We start from the raw sequence: 25839 nt of genomic DNA, 5'->3' as shown, positions 1-25839 counted from the left end.
CCGTTTCTAAATCGAGGTTACAAACTCCAATTAAGAAACACACAAATCCAAAACGGCTCTTAAAATTACGTTAAAAAAATGTAAACTGTAAACAAGTCAAATAACCAGAGGGGGAAATGGCAACAATGCTGTATGTGCAAACAGGAAATATTTTAGATATTGATGTGCTTTGACATGTAGGTAGATGGGATTCATGAAACTTACAGGTTAAAAAGAACAGAGAAAACCTAGATGGAAGAGAAAAAAAAAAAAAATCCAAATCCATCCAAACCTCTTTTCTGTGCATCCCTTAAAATCAAGTCGTCTGTGAGAGCTAACAGGACATCACGGATAAGAAAAACACATATATTCAGCTGTGGATTAGAGGTGACCCTGAATCTGCTGACATGGGCTTGATCGACAGAAGCTGAAGGTGGACTGTGGCCCCCTCCCGGCTTCATCAGGCCTGGGAAGACCACCTGCTGCTGGGTGGAATACATATGCATTAATACACAGCATGAGCACGCGTGCACGGAGAAATGTACAGTACGCGCAGAGCCATAATCACACAAGGATTCAGTCGCTTGCACATCCCTTATCAGGGTCTGATTATATGCAGATGGATCAGGGTAAGTATTCACATGCTACAGGCACATGCACACAGACGGGTCAGCTTGAGTTGTCCATAAGGCCCAATGTCAGCAACACATCCTCAGGCTGTCCCTTTTCCTCCCTGCGTGTCCTCCCTGCTGCATTCGTCTCACCTTCTCCCTGCAATAGGTTGTTCCACTACTCTCCTCTCCTCCACCAACTCTCTCCCTCATCCACTGTGCTCCCCAGGGACATCTGTTGTCCAAAGACAATATGCCTCTCCCCACTGTCAGGTCACACACTGTGTCCTCTACCGTCAACTAAAGACATTTTCCGCCATTGGTTTATGTGTTTGACTGAATGCGTACGAGTGTTCTCCACGCTTGTTTTCACCTGCCACCCTCTTCTCCCTGTATTCCATTACTCTCACTGCTTGCTTCTTGCTGCTCGTTGCTCGCTGCTAAACACGAATGTGGTCAGGAATTGTATGTCCAAACACAACCCTGGATCCTGGAAGCAACAAATAACCATGGCTAGTTTTAATACCTTCAAACTAAATGAGACAATTGTTCAGGCAGTCTAACTCTTATGTTTGTTTTCTGTCTTGTCAAGAAAGGACAATATTTTCCTTGGTCACTTGGCCCCACTTCTTTCTCCTTTCACCTTCATGTATATCTGTATCTATCTATTTTCCTCTCTCTACGAGCACCGGCATATCTTCTCCCGCTTTCATCCTCAGCACTTTTGTCCCCATGTTCCCATTGTTCTCTCGGCATGCCCCCTTTTCCCATCTTGGCTGTGTCTTCCTCCATACATGCCCCCCGTGTCTCAGTAATGAACCCACAGCTCTTCAGCTCTCCTTTCGTCTTCCCCCTGTGTGTTGGACATGACAGATGACTGGGGACCTCCAGAGCTTTGCTCCCCGGGGCTCCAGATAAAGGCAGCTCCCACCGCAAGATGATCAATCAATCAGTTTACACCGCGGGCGCCTGATCAGCTAATTAATCAATCTCCGAGCCAGCAGATGTTGTTGCTGTCCCTCAGCGAAGGAGCTGGCAGTGGAGTGGTGGAAGTAGTGTCTCCAACAAAAGCTGAGGGGCTTGAAGTGTCTGGGAGCAGAAAGGGAGGTGATTTTTCATGTTGCTACAAGGGCTTCAAGCTTTGTGAGCTCGCTCGTCCCATTCCTTTTCACTGGAGGATCTTTTCTCTTCAAGCTTTTCCGATGTTATACCCGGCTTTTCAATCCTGAGCACAACATAAAAATGCATTGTCATAGTTATCTTTGATTAGTTTTTATAGTCGCCACCCTTCTCTAAAATAAACTGGTATACTTTTGAACATACAAATTTGGTAGATGTGCAAAATAGATGTAAATTTGGGTTGTGAACACCCTGTCTCAGCATCATTAAGGCCAGCTGGTTCAGATCAAGCCCTCTGTTGACCCCTGCTCACAGTCAATGAGCTACAGACTCCACAAGGACACTTCATTTTAATGTGCCCTTAAACAGCCAGTGCTTAAGACCGAATGCAACCAAACATTGAGACACCCACACTAACCACCTACACCTCTTGGCCTCTGGTCCCTGTCCGGGCCCCTCTGTCCCTGTCTTGGGCAGGTCAGCCCTTTGACCCATCAGGTCGTTGCATCATTACTCACTGTGCTAAGAGTTCCCCAAGGGAGAGTAATTCTGTCTGCAGCCTGTGGCTTTGTTGTCTCTTTCTACCGGGATGCTCCATACTTCAGTCATTTGTTCGGCCCATGAGCAAGTCAACTTCCAAAGTTTCCAACAAGAGTGTCTTAGGTAATGGATACCCCCAGTATGTGTGTGTGTTCAGGGATTGGCAAAGCAGGATCTTACATCAGCTAAAATTACGTTTGAAAAGTTGGTTCTATTCATTCCCAACTATTGGGAACTCATAAACATAAGTAACATGGACTGACAAGTAATTAATTTGTTGGACAGTTTTGAAGATCTGCCTCATGGCTACACTGTCATGTGTGCCAACAGATACCTGATAAGCAGCATCTGGGCACTGCTGTCATTACTGACATGTGCACTGAATTCCTTTCAGAATTTCCACAGGAAAAGCAAGCATACCCATCAGGAAAAGGACAAAACAGTGTATGGGAAAATTAGGCTAAATCTTACAGCATAGTGCTCAAAAGGTAATCATTTCAGTCAGAGCTTCTTAGACACAGCCAGCCTCTTCTGAAGGACTAATGATACTACTGCTACTTTTGACTTTACTGTGACCATTCCCAGCTCCACTGACATACATCCCTGTGAAGAGGGGACCAAGGTGCTCCACTATTATGCTGTGACAGAGAGCTCATGCTGTCAAGTTTATTTTAGGGTGTCCTTGTGGCCCACTGTTCTAACACACGTTACCGATTCAAAATCAGTCAGCTGCCTGTGTTGGAAGTCAAACTACCACACTTTCTTCCAGTGTATCTTGTTGCTGTCTGCAATGAGCTGTCAAAACCAACTTAACTGACCTGGTTTATTTATTTTTCTGTGGTGGTTTTAACCTCAGTTTCTACCCACCACACATAAAAATTTGTACTAGAATTAGAGTAACGCAAAGTATTGGGTTGTCATGATAAGAAGACCACTCAGGTGCATCATATAATGGGTTGTTGGTTGTGTTGTCAGGTAAGAAAGCAGGCAGGATTTTAACTTGTCTCAAGTTGTCATTTATCATTCTCTGATGTACTGTTTGAAGAGATTTTGTGTGTTCAAAAAAGTGTAATTCAGGATACCAGTTATCCGGTTATATAACTGTTTTTAATCACTAAAGTTTGTTGAAGTCCGACATGTTTAAATCTCTCAGGTTATAATGTCCACGGAAAATGATTCCTTGTAAGCACAATTTAACTTTTATTAAAGGTGAAGTAAGCAATTCTGAAAGAAGTTGGTTAAGTGTTGAGTCTCATCTCCAGACGGTGGGATACCAGCGAGAAGAGACAACACTCCTTTCAAGTAAAGTTTCAGGTAGAGCAACCCACACAGAAAAGGAATGACATAACCAGGTCAGTTAACTAAAGGCTCATTTGCAAGTGATGAACAACTTAAGTTTCAATATATGATGGCATTTCTTTCAGATATATAAAGCCAAGTTCAACTACTCCTTGATGATACTTGTGCAATAACTATAATGATTTAGATTTATTTTGAGTGCAGCACATTCACTAGATGCAAGCTGAGCTCAGGGTCAGTGGATCAACTGCGAAGAACTTTGAACACTGAACACTGTTACAGCATTGTAAGTAATAAAATCTGACATTTTTCTCAGCTGCCAGTATGTGTGTGAATATGTTGTTGACAGTGTGTTTGTCCTTTTGTGTTATCTGTCAAGGTTATGCCCATTAACTGACCACACCACAGCACATCTGACACGATTACATCGCCCATAACCCTACAACGTCCCTCGGAGACTAATAGCTAAAGTGTTATTGCCCCTCAGTAAAACCCTGTGATGCTAATTAACCAGCCAAAGTGAATGGTTTCCAATGGAGTTTTACAGCCACTACCACAAGGACTTATGTTTTATTAGTGACTCTAAGGGTAATGTGTAATACTGCCAGTAAGGTCTGTGTTAGGTGATATCATTTTATACTCCATCACTTAGATTTGATCTGCCAGTGATGGCTTTTAAAGATAGAGTTGCAACGGTTTTTAGAGGCGGTTACAGGATGTGCCAAGATTTGTAAGGAGGATGTGTGTCTAAAATTGTTTTTTGAGTGTGTGGGAGCTTTTTATGTATTCGATTTGTGGTGGCAAAAAGTGTGTGTTTGTGTGTGTGTGTGTGTGTGTGTGTGTGTGTGTGTCCCTTTTTGAAATATTCTCCTATCTCCAAGCTTGATATGACAGTTCTTCCAACAACTGTCAAAAAACCCAATCCTCCCTCCAACTATCTTGTCATCCATATTCCATCCACACATTGACCCATCTCTCTCCCTCCCTTTCATCCTCTCTACCCCATGAACTTCCCCTCCCTTACCGCCATCCATCTCTAACCTCCCACATGCCACCTACACCTCCGCCGTGCCAATTAACACCAGAGCACGGTCACATTGTGCTGCCCTTTGACCCCCTCCCTGCCTGTCGGAGCACCCGAGGCCCGCGGCTTCAGTATTAGTTTGTCACAGGGCCCTGTCGCGCAGGTCTGTGATAGATGGGCCCTGGTGCGCAGCTCTGACCCGTCGTGTTGCAGCACTCAGTCGGATGGTGTGAGGGAGCATTGATTATGATGCTTCTCGTGACAGGGGTGAATCAGGGCTGAGGTGATGGTGGCAGGGGAAGACAAAAGAGACCAAGGTTATGGATGAGGTGCTGTTAGTTAATGTGATGAGATTTGATTTGAGCTCTATCGATCACGGCAGAATTTTCATCTGGCATGATTTATAAGCACGTAGTGGGCATACAGTGTAATGGTGAGTAACACCTCATTGTTACAATACAGAGGTCTCCATCACTGAGGTGTGAAATGAAAAATGCAATATGCACAGAATTGCTAATAGGCATAATCGAATCTTTTTTTCTTCGAGTGTTGTGACTAGTCTACATTAATGCTGTTGGCAACTAGTATTGTAAACCTGTCGTAAATTAAATTTTCTCATAAGAAGATTCACTTGTTTCAGTCAGCGACTCTCAACCTGAGGGTCAGGACTCCCCAAAGGGCTTGCAATTTATATGTGAGTTGTAACAAGATGATGAATGGGATAGGAGAGCATCAAAATAATCTTAGACACAAAATAATGTTTTATTCTATTTTTTTAGACTTTCTTATATATAAATAGAAAATATACTTTCTTTTGTGAAACACTGGGTCGATACCCCCTCAGGCCTCTGAAATACTTTCAAACTAAATGATTTAAGCTCACAGCTCAACTCCAGACAAGGGCTTGTACACACTGTTTTAAGTCTTTACACTGAGCATGAGAGCAGAATAGGTCTGCTGGTTTCTACGAGACAAAAGACCTCCTCTAGAATTACATATTAAGGTATGTTTTTGTAATGATTTGAAGCTTCTGTTTGCAGTAGGACATCAGCACATTCAGAAAAATCATATGAAAAGGTCCAAAGTGTGGTCCTCTAAGTGTAGTAATGGATTACCAACAGCATATTATTTAAACTACATTTGTATGCAAATGATTCTGTTACAGGCTTTTTGACCCGACAGGATGAACCGGAAGACGTTGAACAGAACATTCTTTAGAACACAGCTGATCAGTTGTCCGCTGAAATTCAAGTCCTCTAACCAGTCTTTTAAAACTGACATGGCCCATACCGTGCACTTTTTGGTGTTCAGTTCGTGGTGATCCTCTTCTATTTTATCAACGTCTGTGTCATCCAAAACTTTGTGCCATTTTGCTTCTCCCTCTTCGCTGCTTTCCTCTCGCTTTCTTTTCTTGACCGGTGACGACCACTCAGCCTTTTGCCAAGCCTCGAGATCACTGTATTTTCCAAAAATATTAAAGGTACTGTGAAACTTATCCATGCTAGTGGCCTAGGAGTAAGTTTTTTTCAGATATGAAGTAGGCTACAGATCACCTGACGTAGCTTAGCGACCAAATATGCTGGGGTGATAAGTGACTACTTATGGTGCAAAGATTCTAGAGCGCAGAGTGCTAAGAAATATGTGGATCTGAGGCAAAAAGGCCACTTTCCTTGACAGCGGTCAAATATGCTGGGCAACGGTCAATTTCATAAAAAACAATTGACCACCGTACGTTGGGAAGGCCCATTCAAGTGACTGGATCATTCTGCAGCATTAAGACGAGCCGTGTAATAAAAGTGGTTGATCACTGTAGCTATGATCACTGTGAATGGATTCAGTGTACTTTGTGAAGGTAAGGGGCCCTGTGTCATCATGGTTACAGCAACAAGAGGTAAAGGTGATGGAACAAGCATGGTAATGATTCAAATGCCCTTGATCTTGCCTTGAAAGTATACAGTGTCTCTTCAAAATGCAGAGAGGAAAAGTATGACGATATATTCCAACTGGACTATACCCATTATATTTTCTTGACTACAACCGGGAGTCTCATACGTACCACACAGTTTAAGTACATGCTCACGCATGCAGTTGCCTTGAGCTTGCTTAATGCTGCAGGCAGGAGTTATTTTTATAACAGTCACTTGGACTGCTCTAAAAGAAAGTGAACAGAGAGAACGGTTTCCAAAAAGAAGCAGGTGTGAAACAAAATATGGGAGCAAATCAGAGAGAAAACAGGAGGTGGGTGGGGCGCCCTGATGCAGCAAAATCCACCTGTTTTATTCCTTCTCCCATCCTCCTTTCCTATTCACCTCCTCCCCTTCTCCTCCGCCCTCACTCCCAGCTCAAACTGCGGCAGTCGGCTAATTAAAAAACATGGCTGTCCTTAATTATTCAGCGCCTGGCTAATTGATATTCACAGAGGCGTTCACCTCGCCTAAACGATCCGTTTAATCTGACCACCACGGTCTCACTCTCAACCGCCTGTCACCCTCAGCCATTGTGCTACTGTACTTAATAAGAGACTAGGGGGAGAAGGATACCGGGGGGGGGTAAAAGTTTGCCGCTGACGTGAATGTGGTTGCCAGGGCTGCAAATAGCAGCATGTGGACTCTGTCTGCACCCAGCAGGAGGGTGTTGTTGTGAGTGTTTGTATTTTTTGCTGTGCTACTGTTTTTTCCACGTCAAGGGGTTGCTGCACAGGAAAATTAGACTAAATGAGGCTGGATCTGAATTAGTGAATTAGCCAAAATGAAATAGACCATCCTCTGGACTTGGAAAGTTTTGAAATTGTTCATAAAAACAGTAAACACGTTCCTGATCATGAAAGTTACTGAGTCATGTTTCACTTCATCGTTTGTAAAAGCTTCAGTTGTCACCTTCTGCTCCTGTTTGAGCCACTTTAGTGTTCTCCACCTTTTTTTTAACTTTGTGGTCATTTTCTCCCTTTAACTTCTTTCTAAATTCACTGTGACGCACTTGGCCCAGACTCCAGGTCCCATCTAACAGCCAGTTCCCCACTCTTGACACCTCCAATGATAAATAGGCTTTTATTGTCCTTTTCTCTCTTTGTCTCTTATCTCTCTGTTCTTTACTCTCTCAAGTTCTTTTCCATTTTCTTGTCAAATTCTGCCCTTCTCTTCCTCTTCCTCTTCCTACCCCCAACCACCCCCCCACCCTTCCCTCAGCTCTCCTCCTCCACCCGTGACCGCCTCTTCATTAGTCGAACAAAAGGTGTATGGGCAGTGGCGAGGTCTGTCCCATTGTTTGGGCTTTAGTATGATTAGATTATCTTTAAAGTCTGCTGAATGGGGTTAATCGGTCGGAAGTAATCCTGTGACTGACACAATGTGTGTGTGTGTGTGTGTGTGTGTGTGTGTGTGAGTGGGTCTGGGCCTCTGTGTGTCTCCAAAGAGGAAGGCCAACCTGCTTGCATGGAAATTGAACACATACACGGCTGCATGTACGCATAGACGTACGCACAAAAGTGAGCAAAAAAAAAAAAAAAAAGGAAATCCCTGGGTACACATTTCTGTCACAACCTCTCCTCTTTTAATGACCCCTTTAGTCTCGCCTTCAGCACGCATTTATCTCTCCACCCGCTCTCTGTGGGTACAGCTGCTCCGGCTGCCGTGTGCGTGTGTGTGTGTGTGTGCTGATGTGTGCATTTCAGATCGGTGTCTGAGCCGTTGTTTGCGTCCCAGCGTCTGCGCGCATCTTTTGTCCTTCCCTGAAAAAGCTAAAGTCTCCAGTCGCCACCAATCAGCGTGTCATTGAGTTTGGACACACTTGCGATGGTACACAACCCCCTGCCATTCCTCTCCTCTGTCTCCCCCCACCCCACCATCCCATCATCCCTCTGCTCTTCCTCTTAAATTGAGCTGTAAGGGGGAGACAGATTTTTGGCACCTCGGTAATCCGGTCTCTGAAAAACTTTGCCAATCTATCATAGAAGCCCTGATTGCATGCTTGGAATCGATAACACAAGGTCATGGTAGTCCGACTTCTAGTGTCCTCACAAGGTACTATCATTTAGGTTTAGTTTCAGCTTGATTCCATTCCTTTGGCTTTAGTAAAACACTGGCTACACAGTAGCATTTTAGACTTGTAAGGGGACACAAAGGAGACACTTGTATGACCACAACAATGAGGCTGGTGAGTGCTAGGTTTTCGTTGAGGACAGCAGCAACTTGACTGTGGTCGTGTTTCTATCGGGGGGTTTGTCAGGAATGTGTTAAAGGAGTTTTTTTTTTCTTTTTTTTTTTTCAATTTCCGAATCTGGAGATGACATACTCTGTGTGCAGGTGTTTGCCTGTGTTGGTAGCTTTCTGTCTCAGCTCGGAGCATCCCCTTGACTTTGAAAGCCCCCCCCCCACTCATCTCATGTGAGGACAGCCCCTTCGGTGACACTTGGTGCCACTCCTCATCACAATGCATAGAGCATGCACCCTCTGCCTGCAGTGCATTGAGTAGCCAAACACAGATGGTTATCAGTGTACTAGAGATTGGATGGGGTAATGCAATTTTTTTTTTTCTCTGTACGCTGTTATTCTTCAAACCCTCTCAGTGTTTCCTTCAACATCCTACAGTGCTTACAGCAAGAGCCTCAAGGCTTCTCTGCATGGCTGCGTTCCATATGATCAGCAGTATGGGGTGTTTTTGTGTGTGTCTTTTGATTTTATAAAAGAAAAAGGTTTATGGTTATATACCATATAGTGGTGGAATGGAACATTGCTGATACTTAATCAGTATAGTTCGGCACGCATTTGAACCGCAAAATGTAGATGATATACAGATACTTGAATGATGCCTGGGTTACAAATCAGGGGGCTAGGCTAATAACTCAGAGCTTGTTTTTAGTTAGCCTCTTGTTAGGTTAGCATCCTAAGGAGCCTGCTGGTTATTGGCTCATTTCTCACCAAATGAGACAAACTAAAAGGGTCAAAAGTGAAAAAAGACTGATTGTTGAAGTTTCCCTACCTTCTTCTAGGGACTCCTAGGGAGTCTTTCTGTCTGTCACTGTTGGAATGTCATTTTTTTTTATTCAGCTCGTTCTACAACCACAGTAGAACAAGCTGAAGGCAAAGGGCAAGGGGTCATCATAACTTCATCCATTGCATCCCTTAATAACTTATGTGGGTGTACACACAGTTGTGTGTGTGTGTGTATGCCAGTGAGCAAGGAGAGTGAGGGGATGAAGTGTGAGTGTTCAAGCAGAACGGTGTGGTAGCCAGTCACCCCAAGCCTCGGAATACTAAACCTTCCCAAATGTCACTTTGAAGAAGTTCATGGATAAATCAGTGCCTCTTTACATTCTTTTCCTTTTTTTCTGTCTTTTCTTTCAATGCCCTCCTTATTCAGGAGATGGGACGGAAGGTAAGTCTAGACGTCTTTACCTTCTCCGAGACTCTGCAATTCTCTCTTACTGTTTCTGCTTGAGAAATTCAAGGATTTCTTTTTCCATTTCATCCTCTTTGCGATGGCACATTTTTCTATCCGACAGGTATTTGAGCTGCTCCAAGTATTGATGATCCCTTTTTACGGCTCTGTTGCTTCACATGCTATATGCTTTGTTAGAATTACAGATGAGATGATGATTTCAGGTTGTTTCTGACTTTCTGAAGACTTATTAACAAAAGGGTGCAGCAGTACAAAAAGCTAAATTTGGCTTTCAATAAATCAGCGGTATCTCTTATTTAAAGGTTTTCCACCACTTTTATGGACTTTTTCCAGAACACCATAATATGTTTTTATCTATAAAAAGTAATGGATGCTGGATGTAAGTCTCAGATCCACCAGTCTATAAACCTTGTTTTATTATTGCTGTCTTCTGCAGCCATCAATTTTCCCATAGGTTATGACAAGTGAATGCTGCAAAGTTATTCCACACAGAACTAAGTTGTCCTGTCTGCAAAAACATTTAAACTTCTCTTTACTATTAATAAAAATTCAATTTGCATTTATATTTAAGTCATTTCCCCCTCGACCCCAGTGTGAAGGTCTGCCTTTTCCTCTCTTGGACCTGATACATCCAGGTGCTTATCTGTTCTGTGTATCACCCAGAGTCAGCCATACGTTTAGTGAAGGTCACAGTAGAGGGGAGGACAGTGGAGATTGGTAGGCTGGGTAAATATATATGCCAGACCATGGTACTCCTTCGCACTCAGAGCTGATGTTATCCTCTTGGCCTGATAGTGGTTTTGGCTGAAGATTGAACAGAAGAGGACAGGGAGGCACATGCAGAACACATCAAGACATCATTGGTCTCATACACATAGATGCTCATGTGTTTTTTTTTCTACACGTTAATAAAAAAATGTTGTACATGTTCCTCTCTCTGGGTGCATTTACATGCTGACAGGCACAGAGCACACATCATGAAACAATACACTTGATAAATTCAGGCTGGTGTACATATGCCAATAAACTGAAGACCTGTATTACAAACTGTCTACTCTTTATACACACTTGTCTGAGCTCTCATCATAGTCGTCTCTCATGTGTATTTTGTGATCTGTTTGTTAAAATTGGCAACGCGCCACTGAGCACATAAGTAATGTGTTTTTCTTCTTCTCTTCTCTGTGTGCATGCGTGTGTGCTGCGTGTGATGCGCATGTATGGATATGCGTGTGATGTGTGTTTTTAGGCCAAGCAGCTTGAGGCCAGAGAAGCGGATCTAAAGAAGCAGGATGCTTTCTACAGAGAGCAGGTGGCCCGGCTGGAGGAGAGGGTAACTAACCATTTGCACCACACACAAACCTGAAAAATGTCTTTTTTTATGGAAAGGGATCACATTAATGTGTAACACAACTTACAGAACCAGCCCTTACAGTTTTGTTTTTTTTCACATAAAAACTATTGAACTAATTTCCATGAAACTTGGATAGAGGATGGATCTCGACGCAAAGTAGACCTAATTAACTTTTGGTGCAGATATGGATAAAGGGACAGCATTTGTGTTAATTTCTCAGGGAATAATGCATGGAGCTTGATGAGAATTTATTGGGTGTATTTAGGTGGCTGGTATCTATGAGTGAGTTTAATTTGATAGGGCTATAGGAGGCTGTTGGGCCTTGGCAGTGGTATGCATTCTACTGAGTGTCATTCTAGTTTTTATTATAACCTAACAAAACAATTTTAAGAAGACTGTTTGCTCTACACAGTTGCCAAGAATGATATAAAGAGAGAATAACAGAAAAAACAAACCAAAGCACAGCCATCAAGAATGTCCCATGGTGCAGTATCCAAAGGTGAAGCAAAAGAAAACTTTCCATTATACACCGGAGGACAAAGTCGAAGCTAAATACTGCATTATACAGTCACGGAGCAAGGTGACATCATTGCTATTTTCAAGAACATATATCACGCTCTGCAGCTTTGGTTTTTGCCTGGGGGAAAGTTTTCCTAACATACCTCTTTTAATGTATAATTTATACACAAACCAGTGCACACAGAAACAAATGCACACAGATTCTTCACACAATTCAGCCGGCATGCGCAGTGGGCTCGGCCACCACTGGGCTCAGCCAAAGTACAGTCACATTTTTTCTTCTCCTTCATCGCTCTGTCCCACTGTTTTTGTTATCATCCTTCAACTTAAACTCTGCATGCTTTCCCCAGTGTGGTGTGCATCGCTCCCTCTTTTTTGTTCTCCGCCTCTGCGTAATTTTCTGTCTGCTGCTCTTTAGCTCTCTGTCTTAGATTCACCGTCAGTTCCTCCGCCTGAAGGATAAAAGGTTACATCTCATTCATCCCTGTGTGTGTCCTCCTGTCCCTGAAAATGACACTACCCCGATGCTCCTTGCATCCTATGGAGGGGGACAAGGGTCAGCTGCCGTGCTTAGACCACTTCAATTGGCAGCTCCATGCTGGTCCCAGTGAGAGATGCCTGCAAGGCAGGGAACCAGGGTCAAATGCCCTGTTAAAGTGTTAAAAAGAACGCCTTCATGCTGCTCTCAAATCATAAATGTTTCTTAGGAAGGATATGGTGTCCTATTTAATGTGGTTAAAATGATGCCGTCATACTGGGAAGGAGTTTTCTCCCATTTAGTGAGTGCAAAAAGTCAAATACCTTCTACAGTGCAAGCAAAATGGAAGTTTCATACCGTTGTGAAGCCAGATTCTTTGAAAGAGGCAGGCACACTTATCCTTAGACGAATAAAAACTCATAGAACCCATAGAAATTCTTGTAAGCTCACATGGGAGGACGGCAAAATATCACATACTGACTGGGCACATCATCCTTAGATGGACCTCAATGTCAAATAATTTTGCCTTTGGCTCAAATATGATTTCTTGTTGAAAAGATTGTAGCTTACCTTGCTTTCCCAATATTCCGTCCCTGTCATTTTTGGGCTTTGAAGCTGAAAATTAACCGTGAATATTCAAAGCTTCAACCAGAGGCTCTCAATCTTTCTTGCAGTCGTAGAAGCTTCAAAGCGTTGGGGTCAGCCCCAAATATTTTTTGTGTGGTTTTGTTTGTTGCCATTAGATACTGGGTCAATAAAGATATCAAATTGTCCTCCCTTCACTGAGCCAAGCCGGAGAGTATTGAGTAGAAGTGCACTGGTCTGTACAGTTTTGCTTGGTTAGCTGAGAGAACGCCGTTTGCTGACATCGAGGGAAGGTGTGAATGTATTGATTGGTCATTTGCAAAGAATTTCTCTGGTTGGTTAATAGTGCGGCAAAGATGTTGAAATGATGTGAAGTGTGAATGTTCTCTTGTTGCACTTGAACCTCACAGATCCAGTCGTGTAGTTGAACTTTTCTCTTTCAATTTTTGGCTCATGTGGCATTATGACATCTTTTGAGCTGAAGCTTACCTACGTAGCCCTGTATAGGATAAACTGTGTGCTGGTGACAGTAGAAGAGACGAATCCCAACTAACAACAGGCATTATCGACTTCAGGCACTGGCCATCCATCAGACATGTTGGCCTCTGGTCAATATTCCTTAGATGAAAGTGTCAACAAATCACCTGCACACCTCAGAGAGAGACAGAAGATTGAGAGAGATATAGGGATGGACGGGCAACATGGACAGAGATACTATGTGAAAGACAGAAGCTGAAGGAGACAATAGAAACTAGACAGAAAAGGACAAGATAGAATGCAGACAAGACAGTCTGAGATTCTGCTTGCAAAGCTATCACAAGAAATTATTATCAAGTGACATTTGTGAGTGAGTGATAGTGGATGAGAACAAGAAAAAGATGAAAGTGAAAGAAAGAGAGGAGTAGTAAAAAGATAAAATGTCACTGAATGATGAAGAACAAGAGAGCACGGTAAAGAAAAGGTTTAAAGAGCACCACATCACTGAATAGTAAGAGAAGCAGGAGTGGGAATCGGGCAATACAAGACGTAGAAAGGGAAGAAAGTGAACAGCATGCACGCTGGTTTATTTATTGATTTATGCACAGGAATTAAATGATAAATTAATTACATTTCATAAACACTTCGTCCTCAAAATGTGCTCGCAAACCCCCACCATTCTGATTTGCAAATTCTATCAGGATTAATGGCCCGCGGAGACAAAACACAACAGAAGTGGCAACCATGTGTGCGTTTCGTGTGAATGGTGTGTGATCCTGTGTGCAGCCGAGGATCATTGGCGGGGCATATTACATGTTGTCTTACTGTGCGGCGAGCGGCTTGGGACTCCATAGGGGGGTGCAGTTTGTTTGGACTGTGTTAATAACACTCCCTTGTCTCGCTGTGGCCGCCGCGCCCCGTTTGGCACTCAGACCAGCCTCTCTTCAACCGACGTAAGCCCTGCAGTATACCAAACAAAATCATTACTGGCATGTTCTGCTCTTGTGTACTCACTGTAACTTCAGCTCGGTTAACAGCATACACTCCAGATGAAGGAGATCAATACAAATTGACAGAAAAGAGGGCAAATTTACAGGAGGACGCAAGCAAATAAACCATATTTAGGTACAATTTTTACTGTATACTGTTTGTCTCATGTACTGTTAAGCAGGGCAAGAGTGCATGGCAGTGTAGAACACGTTGAAGGAGTATATGGACAGTATACACAGTTTGCTTAGACTCAAGCACAAGTGTGAGCATTTGCTGCATTTTGCAGTGGCCGATGTTCAGCTTTTCAACATTTATGAACTCCTGGCTCATGACATCCCTGACATGACAATTGTACTGTACTTTCTGTAAAGTCTTTTTTTTGAGCAGGTAGTTTTATAGCAGGCACAAGGTTATTACCTCTGCCAAGGAGGTTTTTGCCAGTTTCAGTCGGTCTTGGGTCAAACTCTCCTTGGATCGGCTGGTATTGGCAGAAAAATGCCATGGGTGGGTCGGTCGGTCAGTCACTATTGGCTCAGTGTTTCCTTTGGTCGGCCCGATTCAGCCCTGAACGTCCTTGTTTTAACAGAAATGGGCATTTGAAGAATACCTTGACCAGTGGCATGACCATTTTCCCCTATTTTCAGACAAACAACTAAACTGACAAACAATAATTGGACACATCACAACACTCAGTTTAAACAATAATGAGCAGGCAGCCCTGTTGTGCACCTGCTATTGCACGATGATATTCAAGCACAATGAGATGATGTGATATTGCACGGTTAGTGCACAGGATTTGTTTGGAGACATCACATGGCTGATTTAAATATTCATGAGAGTGATGGTGTGTGAAAAGAAACACAGTGTGCTGTATCAGCGCCCGATGCTTTTTGGTTGCAAAACCCTCCATTCTGCCAGTGAGATCACAGTAAATTTGATTTCGCTCGGAGTGCACCGCTAGCTTAATATTATCTCCCATCACGTTCTTCACCCTTCCCTCCTTTTGCCCTCCGGTCCTCCCTTTACCTCAGGATTCCCCCAGCATCTTCACACACCGGCAGAAAGCGGCACCAGAAGAGAGAGCGAGAGAGAGAGAATATAAGTCTGATATATATTACACGTCTGTTCCAATCCAACATGGCCATTCATCAGAGAGGCTTCCAGTGACAGGCCATCACCAGGCTCCCAGGCAGCTCAGCCTGCTGCCTCTGCTGCTGCTGCTCATTGGAGCCACAGCTACCAAATAGCCCCTGAAAACAATATCTATATATTTATTACATTTTCACTCAATACCTGCCCTGCTGTAAAACAATCTCATATTTAACAATCAACTCACCCATGTTTCTCCCCCCACCCGTTTTTTTTTTTTTTGCCATGTCTCTTTCCAGCCCCCTTCTCCACCACCGCCACATCTGTCTCTATCTATATCTCTCCTTTTTTTTGAGTGGTGTTTTTTTTTTTTTTTTTTTTTTTTTTTTTTTTTGCTTCACGCCTCAATTTCATTTTTTTCACAAGAGATTTTTCTTCTCTCCCCCCACCCCCCCATCTTTCTTTTCGCCTTGTATATCGATGAAATTGGATTTTTCTGCTCTCCCATGGAGGACAATCACTGCGGCAATTGCCATCTCATAGCAAAGTTCCACAGCACTGTGAAAGGAAGAAATACAGGGGAAAGAGCATTAAAAAAAACAGTAATAGCTTCTATCTCTATCTCTGTCGCTGTCTCTGACTTGCAATCTTCATCTCTACCTTGGCCTGTCATTTCGCTGTCCCTCTGCTCCTCAGTCTTTGCCCTCTGCCTCTCTGTCTGGAGACTGGAGCTAAAATTTTCAGTACATTTTGCTTGTGTTGTTTCAAATGTAAATTAAAATTAGAAGATTAGAGCAGTTGGTTTTTTTTTTTGCTCGTCCTGTCTTTGTCTTGGAACATTAAAGACGTTTTCTTTCACCACCGCAAAGCGCTCAGTGAGTCTCTCTCTCTGGCTTTGCTAGTTGTATAACACTGACACAGTAATCCAGAGTGAAGACATGACAGTGTGCTGCAGCACTGAATTATTGTGTCGGAGACTGTTTGCTGTTATAACCGCATGATGGGATTCACAGGGATTTAACGGGAAGTCTTTTCAAGGAGCGGTGATTTCACAACAACAGAGCAGCACATTCGTTTATGTTTAAGGAAAAAAAAAAAAAAACAGCAGTGACACTCCACAGGCTAAAATGATAATGCCGGGATACAACTTTTTTTTTTCAAAGTCAGCTTATAAGTCTCAGTGTTTGTTGAAACTTGGTCCCAGCTATTTTCCTGGACAATAGTGACTGGTATTTATTGGATTGCATTATGTGTTTGTCCTCATGTATAAGAAATACTAAAGAAAAGGGTTGGGCACATTTCCCTTAGCCTCAAAAGTAGCTAGTTTAACATTATCTAAAGTTTTGATAAAAGGACATCTGTTGGTTTAAAAACCAAACAACTAATGTCTAACAAAAAATAATTGAATTGCAAAAAACGTATGCTTGTATGCTCTCTATCTGTGAGTTAGATGATTTGTAGCTATGAAGCTACAGCCAGCAGTCGGTTAGCTTAGATTAAAACAAAGGCGGTAAACAAATCTGTGTCATTGAAATGCACACCAACACAGAGCGAAGACTCCAGGAATCCCAGCACAAAACCCCCATAAAACTATAGTGTCTTGTTCTTACATTTTCTTCTTTGTCTTGAATTTAGCCACAGGATATTGGTGATTAATTTCCCGAAATAGCCAGTTGACTGACTACGTAGGTATTAGCTGTAATCTAAGTAGCAAGGAATGCACCACGTGTTGTACAGAGTTTGTTTGTATAAGGGTGAGCCTCTGACTAATCTCAGAACTCACCAGAAACTCCAGTTTTTATGTAGTTCCCTCCAGTCTATCCTGTTTCTCCCCCTCTCTGTACTTTGTTTATAAAGTCTAAAGCCCTCTGAGAAGTTTTTCTCTCAAGTTGTGCTCCTTGAATTTTTATTTCGATATTTTTCCACTGACTTCATACGCAATTGCCACCTCTAAATGTTGTTGTGTTGCTGATGCTTAGTCATTTCTGTGTATGACATGACATATCCTTAAGAGCAGGTTGCAGTGAGTCACACAGCAGAAGTCTCATTTTCTCTCATTCTGCAGAACCATGCTGGGGTTTCTCCCCCGTTCCAGCCCTCCTGCTCAGCTGCAGATAAGAGAAAGAAGCCATCAGTACAGGGTGTTATTTGTTTTATTCATTAAAAATTGGAGGCTTTCTCCTCTAAATTGAGCTGGAGCCTCCGTTGCGGTGCAGCTTCTATCTTCTCAATATCGCTGCAGTGCATTAGCAGTAATGACTTAATTTGTCTATGACACCCCCCCCACCGGCATTTTGTTTGGCTCCAGATGAGCTAAAAACCTGGTGGAAAACAAATAGGGTAAATAGGATGCAAATAAACAGAAACAATGGTTCAGAGGTAAATACTTGATTGCACATGGTGGCATGCATAGTACTGGGTTCTTGTGTTCTAGCAACACATTTGTGTTCATCCATTGGTCAGCCACAATCAGAAAACTTCTTTTTTGGTAGAATTAAAACAAGGTTGTGTTTTGCAGCAACCAAACCAAGATCAGGGCTATTTTCCGAATCAGTTGGGGCAAAAGCTGGAAATCACGATTTGAGACCACTCAGTAATCACACAAATGACTCTCTCCTATCTAGCCACCAAGGTATGTGTAGACACTTTTGGCAGCGTGTCCACACATGCTGTGTGTGTCGGTGTCACTGCACGTGTATTGTTTGTGTTGTAAGTGGTCCTGCAATCATTGTCACACATGGCCTTTTGTCCTCCCCGGTGGATTAGTGCGCTGATTAGTGCCAGCTCTGCCATTTAGCCAGGTATTATTACCTTATACTTAGTATTCTAGACAGAAACCCGAATCCAGCTCCTTCTGACTCTCTCTTTCTCTTCCAATGGCTCAATCTTGGCACCCAGGAGAAGTCTTATTCTTGCCTCTTTAGCAGCCCAAAAATCTCTTTTTAGCCTCTTTATCTGTGAATAAGCTTCTCTTTTAAATCCTTTTTTCCGTAGCTCTTGACAGTTTCTTTGTCTATGCTGAAAACCACTTGATTCAAGGCCAAGAGGGCACAGATATAGCATGAGCTTACAAGTTAACTCTTAAACTTTGGGCATACTTCTTTATAGTGCTTTAGATACAAACTATTGTTTTCAGAGCCCCTTTATTTTTTCCATGCTCATCCAGTCTGCCCAATAATAACAAAGTGAAATAAATCCTCTAATAAACGAATTCCTAGTCATCAGTTGTGCCCTCATGGAAATGCATCCCTCAACATGTATATATCTTTGACATGCGAGGGGCGGTTCTTGGAGTTCATGACTTATTACTCATGGGATCCTACATAGACATAAATCATTTCCAGTCAATTAACTTTGACACACAGACTTGAGACATCTCTAGAATGGTCAAAGGACAGGCAAAACATATCTATTAAATTTGAATTGCCACAGCAAAGGGTCTAAATTTATGTAAAGACGGTGTTTCTTTGTTTCAGTTCAATAAATATACCATCCAAATATATCCAAAAATATAGGGTTTATTGCATTGTTATGTGGAGGAATCTGCGCCTGACTATCAAAAAGTGTAACCTGTTTTCAGAATGTGAAAAGTGAAGGACTCTGACTTCATTACAATCCCTCAAAGTAGTCTATCCAACTGAAGAGGACTTCAAATCTGTATTAGACCTTTTGTCAGCGTTGTCATGTCTCATCTTCTTTTAGCTCTACAACACATGACTATTGATCTTTTCAGCAGTGCAGTTCATTCCTATTGATCTTTTCTGAACTATGATGAATGTCTTCCCTGCCAGGGGGTTAAGTTAGGGCAGATGGGACCAAGAGGCTTTCATTTGTCACATTGCTAGTGTATCCATAAGATGATGTAAGAGTAAGTTTGGGATGATTTAGGTGTTTGGTTTGAAGTGATTGTCACAAAGTCTAAGCTCAAAGTTATTGTCAGGTCTTTGCTAAGGCCTATATTTGTTCTTCTTTTAGCAATGCATGGATTAAATATTACAAAGTTTTGAAATTACATTGTTCTCCTTTGCAGTCTTGTTAGAAACTCCCTCTTCTCAAATATCTAAACCAACGTCCTCTACACTAAAGTGAAAGGCTTTTCTTTTCTGATTTCATCATTTGTTTAGTGGTCTCCTGAAACTCTGCTTACGATTTAGTGTAATTACAGTCAAACAATAGACAGGGTCATCGCAGGCAAAGCGAAATGATTGTCAATGTCTAGTATGGGAATGAAAAGAAGCAGGTGTACACACAGTTTCAAGGTCTATGAGTTCGTTATTTCCATAATAGTTTTGAAATTGTAGATGAAACTATAGAAGGAAGGGTTGTCCTCTCTTTTATAACCTCTGTGTACAGAGGCAAATAAAATGAAGGTTTCCTGAACAAAAAAACTATGTACCAAGGAAATCACTTCAGATTCATACGATTTCCAGTTTTTCACGTATTGCGAGAGCCACATTCCACTCCTACCACTTTTCCTTTGTTTTCCTTGCAGAAGTTAATAGTGTTATGCTATTTAATGGGCAATTGAAGTCAGTTCCTCTAAGTGCACTGTACAAGTCAAGCCTCAACAGAGACATTTCTCAGACCATAGATTTTATAGTACATTTTTTCTGACATGGGAAAGTCACTTTCCACCGTTAGGTCAGTCTGGATAATTCATCATTCTTACAGATGCATTTTTATCTATTTTTTTACCCACTATACCAGAGTTTGGTATATCAAGAGGTGCAAAGAGAAAGTGGACCAGGTGGACAACACTAGTCAGAGCCCTTTACATTCTGCAAGGAGTTGCTACTGCAAGTAGTTTTCAAATTTTTTAGTGACATGTCTCCAAGAAAAAGTAAATCGTTCCACAATACATTTCCTGAACTATTTCTATCCATTCAGGGAATGTTGGACTCTTTACTCAGCCATTCCCTGGTAATTGCTTTTTAACTACCTGCTAATAGCATTTGTAATAAATTTCTCTCCTGCTTTTTCGGCCCACTTGGCACATTTCCGAATACATAAACTAGAATTAAAATCAAGCTACGAGCCAATTATTGATCTGATTTCTTTTACCTAGTCTATGCAGTAAGAAGAATTATTAGGACACTCTGAAAAAATATCAGAAATGACCAGCAGACATGCTACCACACTGTTAGAAAGCTCTCACCCAGCCCTGTATGGAATGTCTGGATTGTGTCGCGCAACATTAAGCCAAGAAGAAATGGCACAAAACCTTTTATCAGTGGAAGCCTAAAGAAAAATGATCAAGCACGAGTTTTATTTTTATTAAAGTGGAACCTTTCTTAGGAAAACATTGGCATTGGTAGATATCCCCTAATATTGCCTCTGGATCAAACCTCATACGCCTCTCAATCAAGCCATCCATCACACTTTACAACCTCTCACCATTTGATCATAAATGTGCAGAGCAGCCTCTGAGGGCTGACAAAACACATTCTCCTCGAGTGGTATAAATGGTATAGGAGCCCGGTTAACATGGCCGTGTTTGAGGAGGTAATTCAGGTTGAGGGGGTCCAGCTATGGGTCCATATGCTATGGGTCACTGGGGGATTATGACCGGTGGTCTGCACGTTGTTGACTAGGGACCCTCTGACCTTCCAGGATTGCTGCCTGTTATTACAGCAGTCGTTTGTGGGAGGATAAGCACAAACGCACACATGAACGTGCACCTATAATTCACACTCTTTCACAGAGAGGAGCACATGCATGGTGCACAGCCACACACACACACACACACACACACACACACACACACACACACACACACACACACACACAAAACAATATAGAATAAATGTTTTTCATCGGTGCAGAATTCATATCTACAAATTCACTCCCCACTTACATTATAGGTCACAAAGTTAGCATCCATGTTGTGAACAATGAGCCCTACTGGTAATAGAGCTGTGCCCCTAATATCCTTCTCCATTAAGTTTTAATGGGGTTTGAGTGGTGGTGGATGGGTCAGGGCTGCGCAGGTCCGGCTGCACTATACTGGACTACGTCAGATCTTAGCTGTTTAGAGGCATTGCTTTGCTGAAATGTTGCCTTTTGCTTAAATACCTGCAACCTGAAAGCAGGGAACATGTGAAAACAAGTGGATGGCCTTTTTTCCCTTTCCATAAGAGATAACAATCACATTTTCTTGCATTTGTCTCACTCACTGGCTTTTCTTTCTGTTTCTCTGTCTGCAGAGCACTCAGTTCTACAAGGTCACCACAGACAACTACCATAAAGCTGCCGACCAAGTGAATGCCAAGTTCAAGTAAGTCGAACGCAGTTGATCCAAAGTAGATCAAAGGCTTTAAAGCGCATACCAAGAGTGTATTTTTTCCCTGCATATTCTTTACATTTAGCTTGAAAAATAGAACTTTCATTGTCTCTTGCTTGGTTTTTGTTTTTTTTAATGTTTTTTTTTCACAATTTAAGTCATTTTTTGTCTTGTATAGTAGGTATATATTTGAAGATACTGGTAGGCTTCATGTGTATTATCTACAATTATGCATTCATTGAAGATTAAAAGTCCGTCTGGACCAGTAAACACACGATTGAATTACGCTACCCACATTCTAACCTTTGTCTTTCAATCAGAACCATTAGCCCGACCCATTAGCTGATGTTGATGGTGGTTCACTGATAAGCCTGATCTCATGTTGATGATAACTGGGGCATTTCTTGCGCTCTTCCCGTTGTCAGAAGAGTATCATTTATCCTGTAAAACTGAATCTTCTACAAGACCTGGGTCAAACAGGATTATCAAATCATGAGTAGCAGTTTTATAAGATGTGTAGCATTACATACATCAAGACGCAAAGTATGAGATAACCTCTATGCTGTAGACTATTTTTCCCTTTTTTGTATTGCAAAGTGTGAACCACTAGTCTTGAACTCAAAGACCATGTATGGTCATTACTCTGATAGTGTTAGACTGTCCTCTAAATGCATGTGACAGCCACACCTTGTAATGTAAACAGTGGTTACTTCATTGGAACTATCGACAGAGGATGTAATATTAAGCGTGCGAGCGTTCATGGATGATGCTCATATCCAACACACATATGTGTAACTCAAGACGTGCAGAATCGCTCCCCATTCGTGTTCCATCTGTCTTCTTAATAAGAGGCCATTAGGCTCCATAGTAATGTAGGGAAAGTGGATGAGGAGCCTATGGGAGGTGGGGCAAGAATGGGCCCTGGCTCTGAGCTCTCCTCCAGGGAGGCTAGGCTAATTGTGTTAGCTTGTCATTAGCCATCGCTAACACTGGGATCATTGTCTCCCTTAGAAATGCTGGAAACTGATTAGCCTAGCCCATCAGGGGTTTAGCGCTAGACTCGTGGAAGCCGGAGCTCAGACTTCCCAAATCACATTAAAGAAAGGGAAAAAAAAAATCACTGGAATAACATTAGTGCCAAATGACAGCGCTAACTGCAAGTGAACGTCGAGCTAACAGCGTGCGGGTAGTCATGTGACCCAGGCCTTTGCATGAAGGGCAGTGATTGGCTGATTGGATTAAAGGAGGTGCATTAGCAGGGTTGTGACTGGGTTGCAATTGTGGAAAGGTAGCAGAGAGGAGTGTGTGTGTGCGCGCATGTGTGCTAATGAAATGGCGGGAAGGTCTGGTGTTACAAGACAGGGGCAGGGATGCATTGAGGGGATCAGAGCAGAGCAGAGGGTTAATTGGATTTAACAGGGCGTGTTTGGCTCATACTTGTTTATGTGTGCGAGTTCATGTATGATGGTGTATGTTTGTTTGTACTCATATGTTTGAACGTCTTTTGTGAACATAACGCGCGTTGCCTTTCCTCAAAGCTCCCCCCCCCCCGTCTCTTATGACAGAGGCCCTGCTGAGATAAGATGCTATCTGCGGCCTCTTTTGAATAATAAAAGGAAATATTTTTTTGTCTCACGCAGGCTTTTGATTTCCTCAAAGTTGAAAATGTCCCCCAGAGATAAAAAAAGAAAGAAAGAAAGAAAATCCGGGGCCTTATCCGTACTTGATAGAATTAACATTTGATATGTTAATGTGAGGATGTTATAAAGTGTGGGAGATGACATCTTTCTTATTAGAATGTCTTCATTTCCCCACTCTGGCTCGTGTTAGTGCCACTGTAAAGAGAGTGATAGTACTCCTGGGATTGATTAGTGTTAGGGCTGATATTAGGCTACGGTTTATTATAGTGGAGGAATAAGATGTGTGGGACCAGAGCAGGCTGTCTGTCAAGGGTTTGTAACATCCATATACTGTATGGGCTTTTGGAAGTTTTAATTGGAACTGTTGGGCTGTGTGAGTTTACAGTTTCTGCTGGGAATTGGTCAGATTTCCACGGGACAAACCTGTTATTACTTTGCAACATTCACATCGAGATGAGGTCCCAAGAGTGAATAGGATTTGGGAGGAATGTATGCATCATAGCTCCGCGCAGTGCCTGTTCTTATGCTCAGTTCAAGTCAACATGGGAAATAATTACTCTGATTTGAAGGGGACAAGACATTGTTGGTAGCACCACATTATTCGGTTGATGTTTTCACGCCTGTGTCACCCTTTTGAATGTGTCTTTATTAGAAATAGCCTTTTTGGGAACATTATAGAATCTATATACAATATGTAACCGTTTAATTAACAAATGGGCTTCAGCAAGTAGCCAGTGTGCATATTTTTCCATTCATCGCAGTGGTACAGCGTGGTCATTTCTCCTTTGGCGATGTTGAAAGAAATAAATTAAAGTGTGAGGGGTTGGTACTCAAGGGAGCGAAGGATGTATGAGTGTGTGAGATTGTGTATAAGTGTAGCTGTTTGCTTACGTGTGCAGTACAGCTGTCCCCTGCTGTTCTGCTGCAGTATTCCCGCCAGAGAATGATGGAGTTTCCCAACCAGAATGCCACTGCATCACTCTGACCTTATTTGAAGAGACATACTGTACACGCACATCTGGATGCTTCCACAGTTTCTCACAACTGTGACTTTTGACAAAAAGCCAGAAAAATACTAATATAAGAAAAAAAAAAATCCACATTGTGCTTCAAAGAAGTGGTGCCATAGGAAGCTAAATATTTATTGTCACAACATAAAACTCTAAATTTTACCTAAAGGAATGTAAAGTTACAACAACAACAAAAAAAAGGTCGAGCTTCAATATCAACATTCAGGTTTTACAGATAGACTTCTAACTGGGTTGGTAAAAACACTCCTGTAGTGTCTGAAATGCATCACCATGAATCCTCTACTCCTCCCTAGACAACAGAGCAGTGAACCTTTCTTCCATGAATACGTAAATATACGCAACATGTAACACATATCATAATAAGACACTATGTTCGTCACACACATAGCACCACAGCTTTTATTCACTTTCCCTGTGACACTAACTGAAGATAAGAGTTCCCAGTCGCCTCTGGAAAGGAGGCCTTCTCTCCCTGTGCCTGATTTATATCCGGCCACCTTCACCACTAGTGGTTTATCAAAGTCTGATGCATTATCACACTGTCCAGTGCTGAATGTGTGACCTTTACTGCACTACATGTATGTAAGGGATGCACGTGCATGTGTGCTTTTCGCGTGACACGGTGAATGAATTTGAGTGTGCTCACATGTGGACATCTCCTCAGGAATGTGTGTGCGTGGTGTCTCCTCCGGCAGCAGTGACCCACTGGGGCTTTAGTTTGAATTGCAAGCTGACAGGCGTGGAGGAAAATGATAGATGTGAGATTATGCGAGAAGATGGAATGGAGAATGAAGGAACAGTGGCGTCGTCCTAAGCCTGCTGTCAGTGCTAACCTTTGGCGGGGCTTTGGGCTTCTTTGTTGAAGCTTGGTCACTGTCACTGTTTGTCCAGGTTCCCTGCAGAGTTGGGATGGGACAGGGAGATGTTAAAACAGTGAATGAGCCGGTCTGACAAGGCTCTGTAATGCTGCAGGATTGAGACCATCATTTCTTATGTCTCCATCCCCCTTCTCAGGTCTCAAAAACTTGGATTCCTCTAAGCCTCCAGCCTTGATGGTGAGATCTTTGATAAGATCAAAAAAAGGCTGTGTACTTTCACGCTTTTGTGTTTTGCGCCAGAGAGTGCACAAGTGTGTCCAAGGCACACAATTTCCCGTATCTTCCCCGTACGCTCGGCCACAGAGAATAAAATCTCATTTTAGTCTGTCACTTCACTGTCACTCCTCTCCTCCCTCAGGCTACGCGCTCACTCCCTTTGTCTGTTGTTTATTTTTTAGCTCTTTTGAATAAATCTTTTTTTAATTTAATCCAGTCGACAATAACAGCCACCGCAGTTCACGCTTCATCTCTCCACACACACACGCAAAAAAGGTGGAATGTGGAGGCGTGGAGCAGAACTTGTTGAATGTAAATGGCTCGTTGCTTTTCTTT

The 25839-nt window shown here is 42.4% G+C and overlaps 1 protein-coding gene across 3 annotated transcripts in view; it reads left to right on the top strand.

The window, feature by feature from the left end:
• chchd3a (coiled-coil-helix-coiled-coil-helix domain containing 3a) overlaps positions 1-25839 on the top strand; it is a 71040-nt gene that overhangs the window by 31801 nt on the left and 13400 nt on the right. For 2 of the 3 annotated variants that reach the window (XM_037121525.1, XM_037121522.1), the window contains 3 exons: positions 9931-9945; positions 11216-11299; positions 21662-21732. In XM_037121525.1, coding sequence (XP_036977420.1) covers positions 9931-9945; positions 11216-11299; positions 21662-21732 — 170 coding nt within the window. The remainder of the gene's footprint in view (positions 1-9930; positions 9946-11215; positions 11300-21661; positions 21733-25839) is intronic. The other variant, XM_037121523.1, reaches the window with a different exon arrangement.

The sequence above is a fragment of the Acanthopagrus latus genome, chromosome 14 (assembly GCF_904848185.1).
Source record: "Acanthopagrus latus isolate v.2019 chromosome 14, fAcaLat1.1, whole genome shotgun sequence".
In the NCBI taxonomy this organism is placed as follows: Eukaryota; Metazoa; Chordata; class Actinopteri; order Spariformes; family Sparidae; genus Acanthopagrus; species Acanthopagrus latus.
The sequence above is the reverse complement of the archived record's forward strand: the minus strand, read 5'-3'. Positions and strand labels throughout refer to the sequence as shown.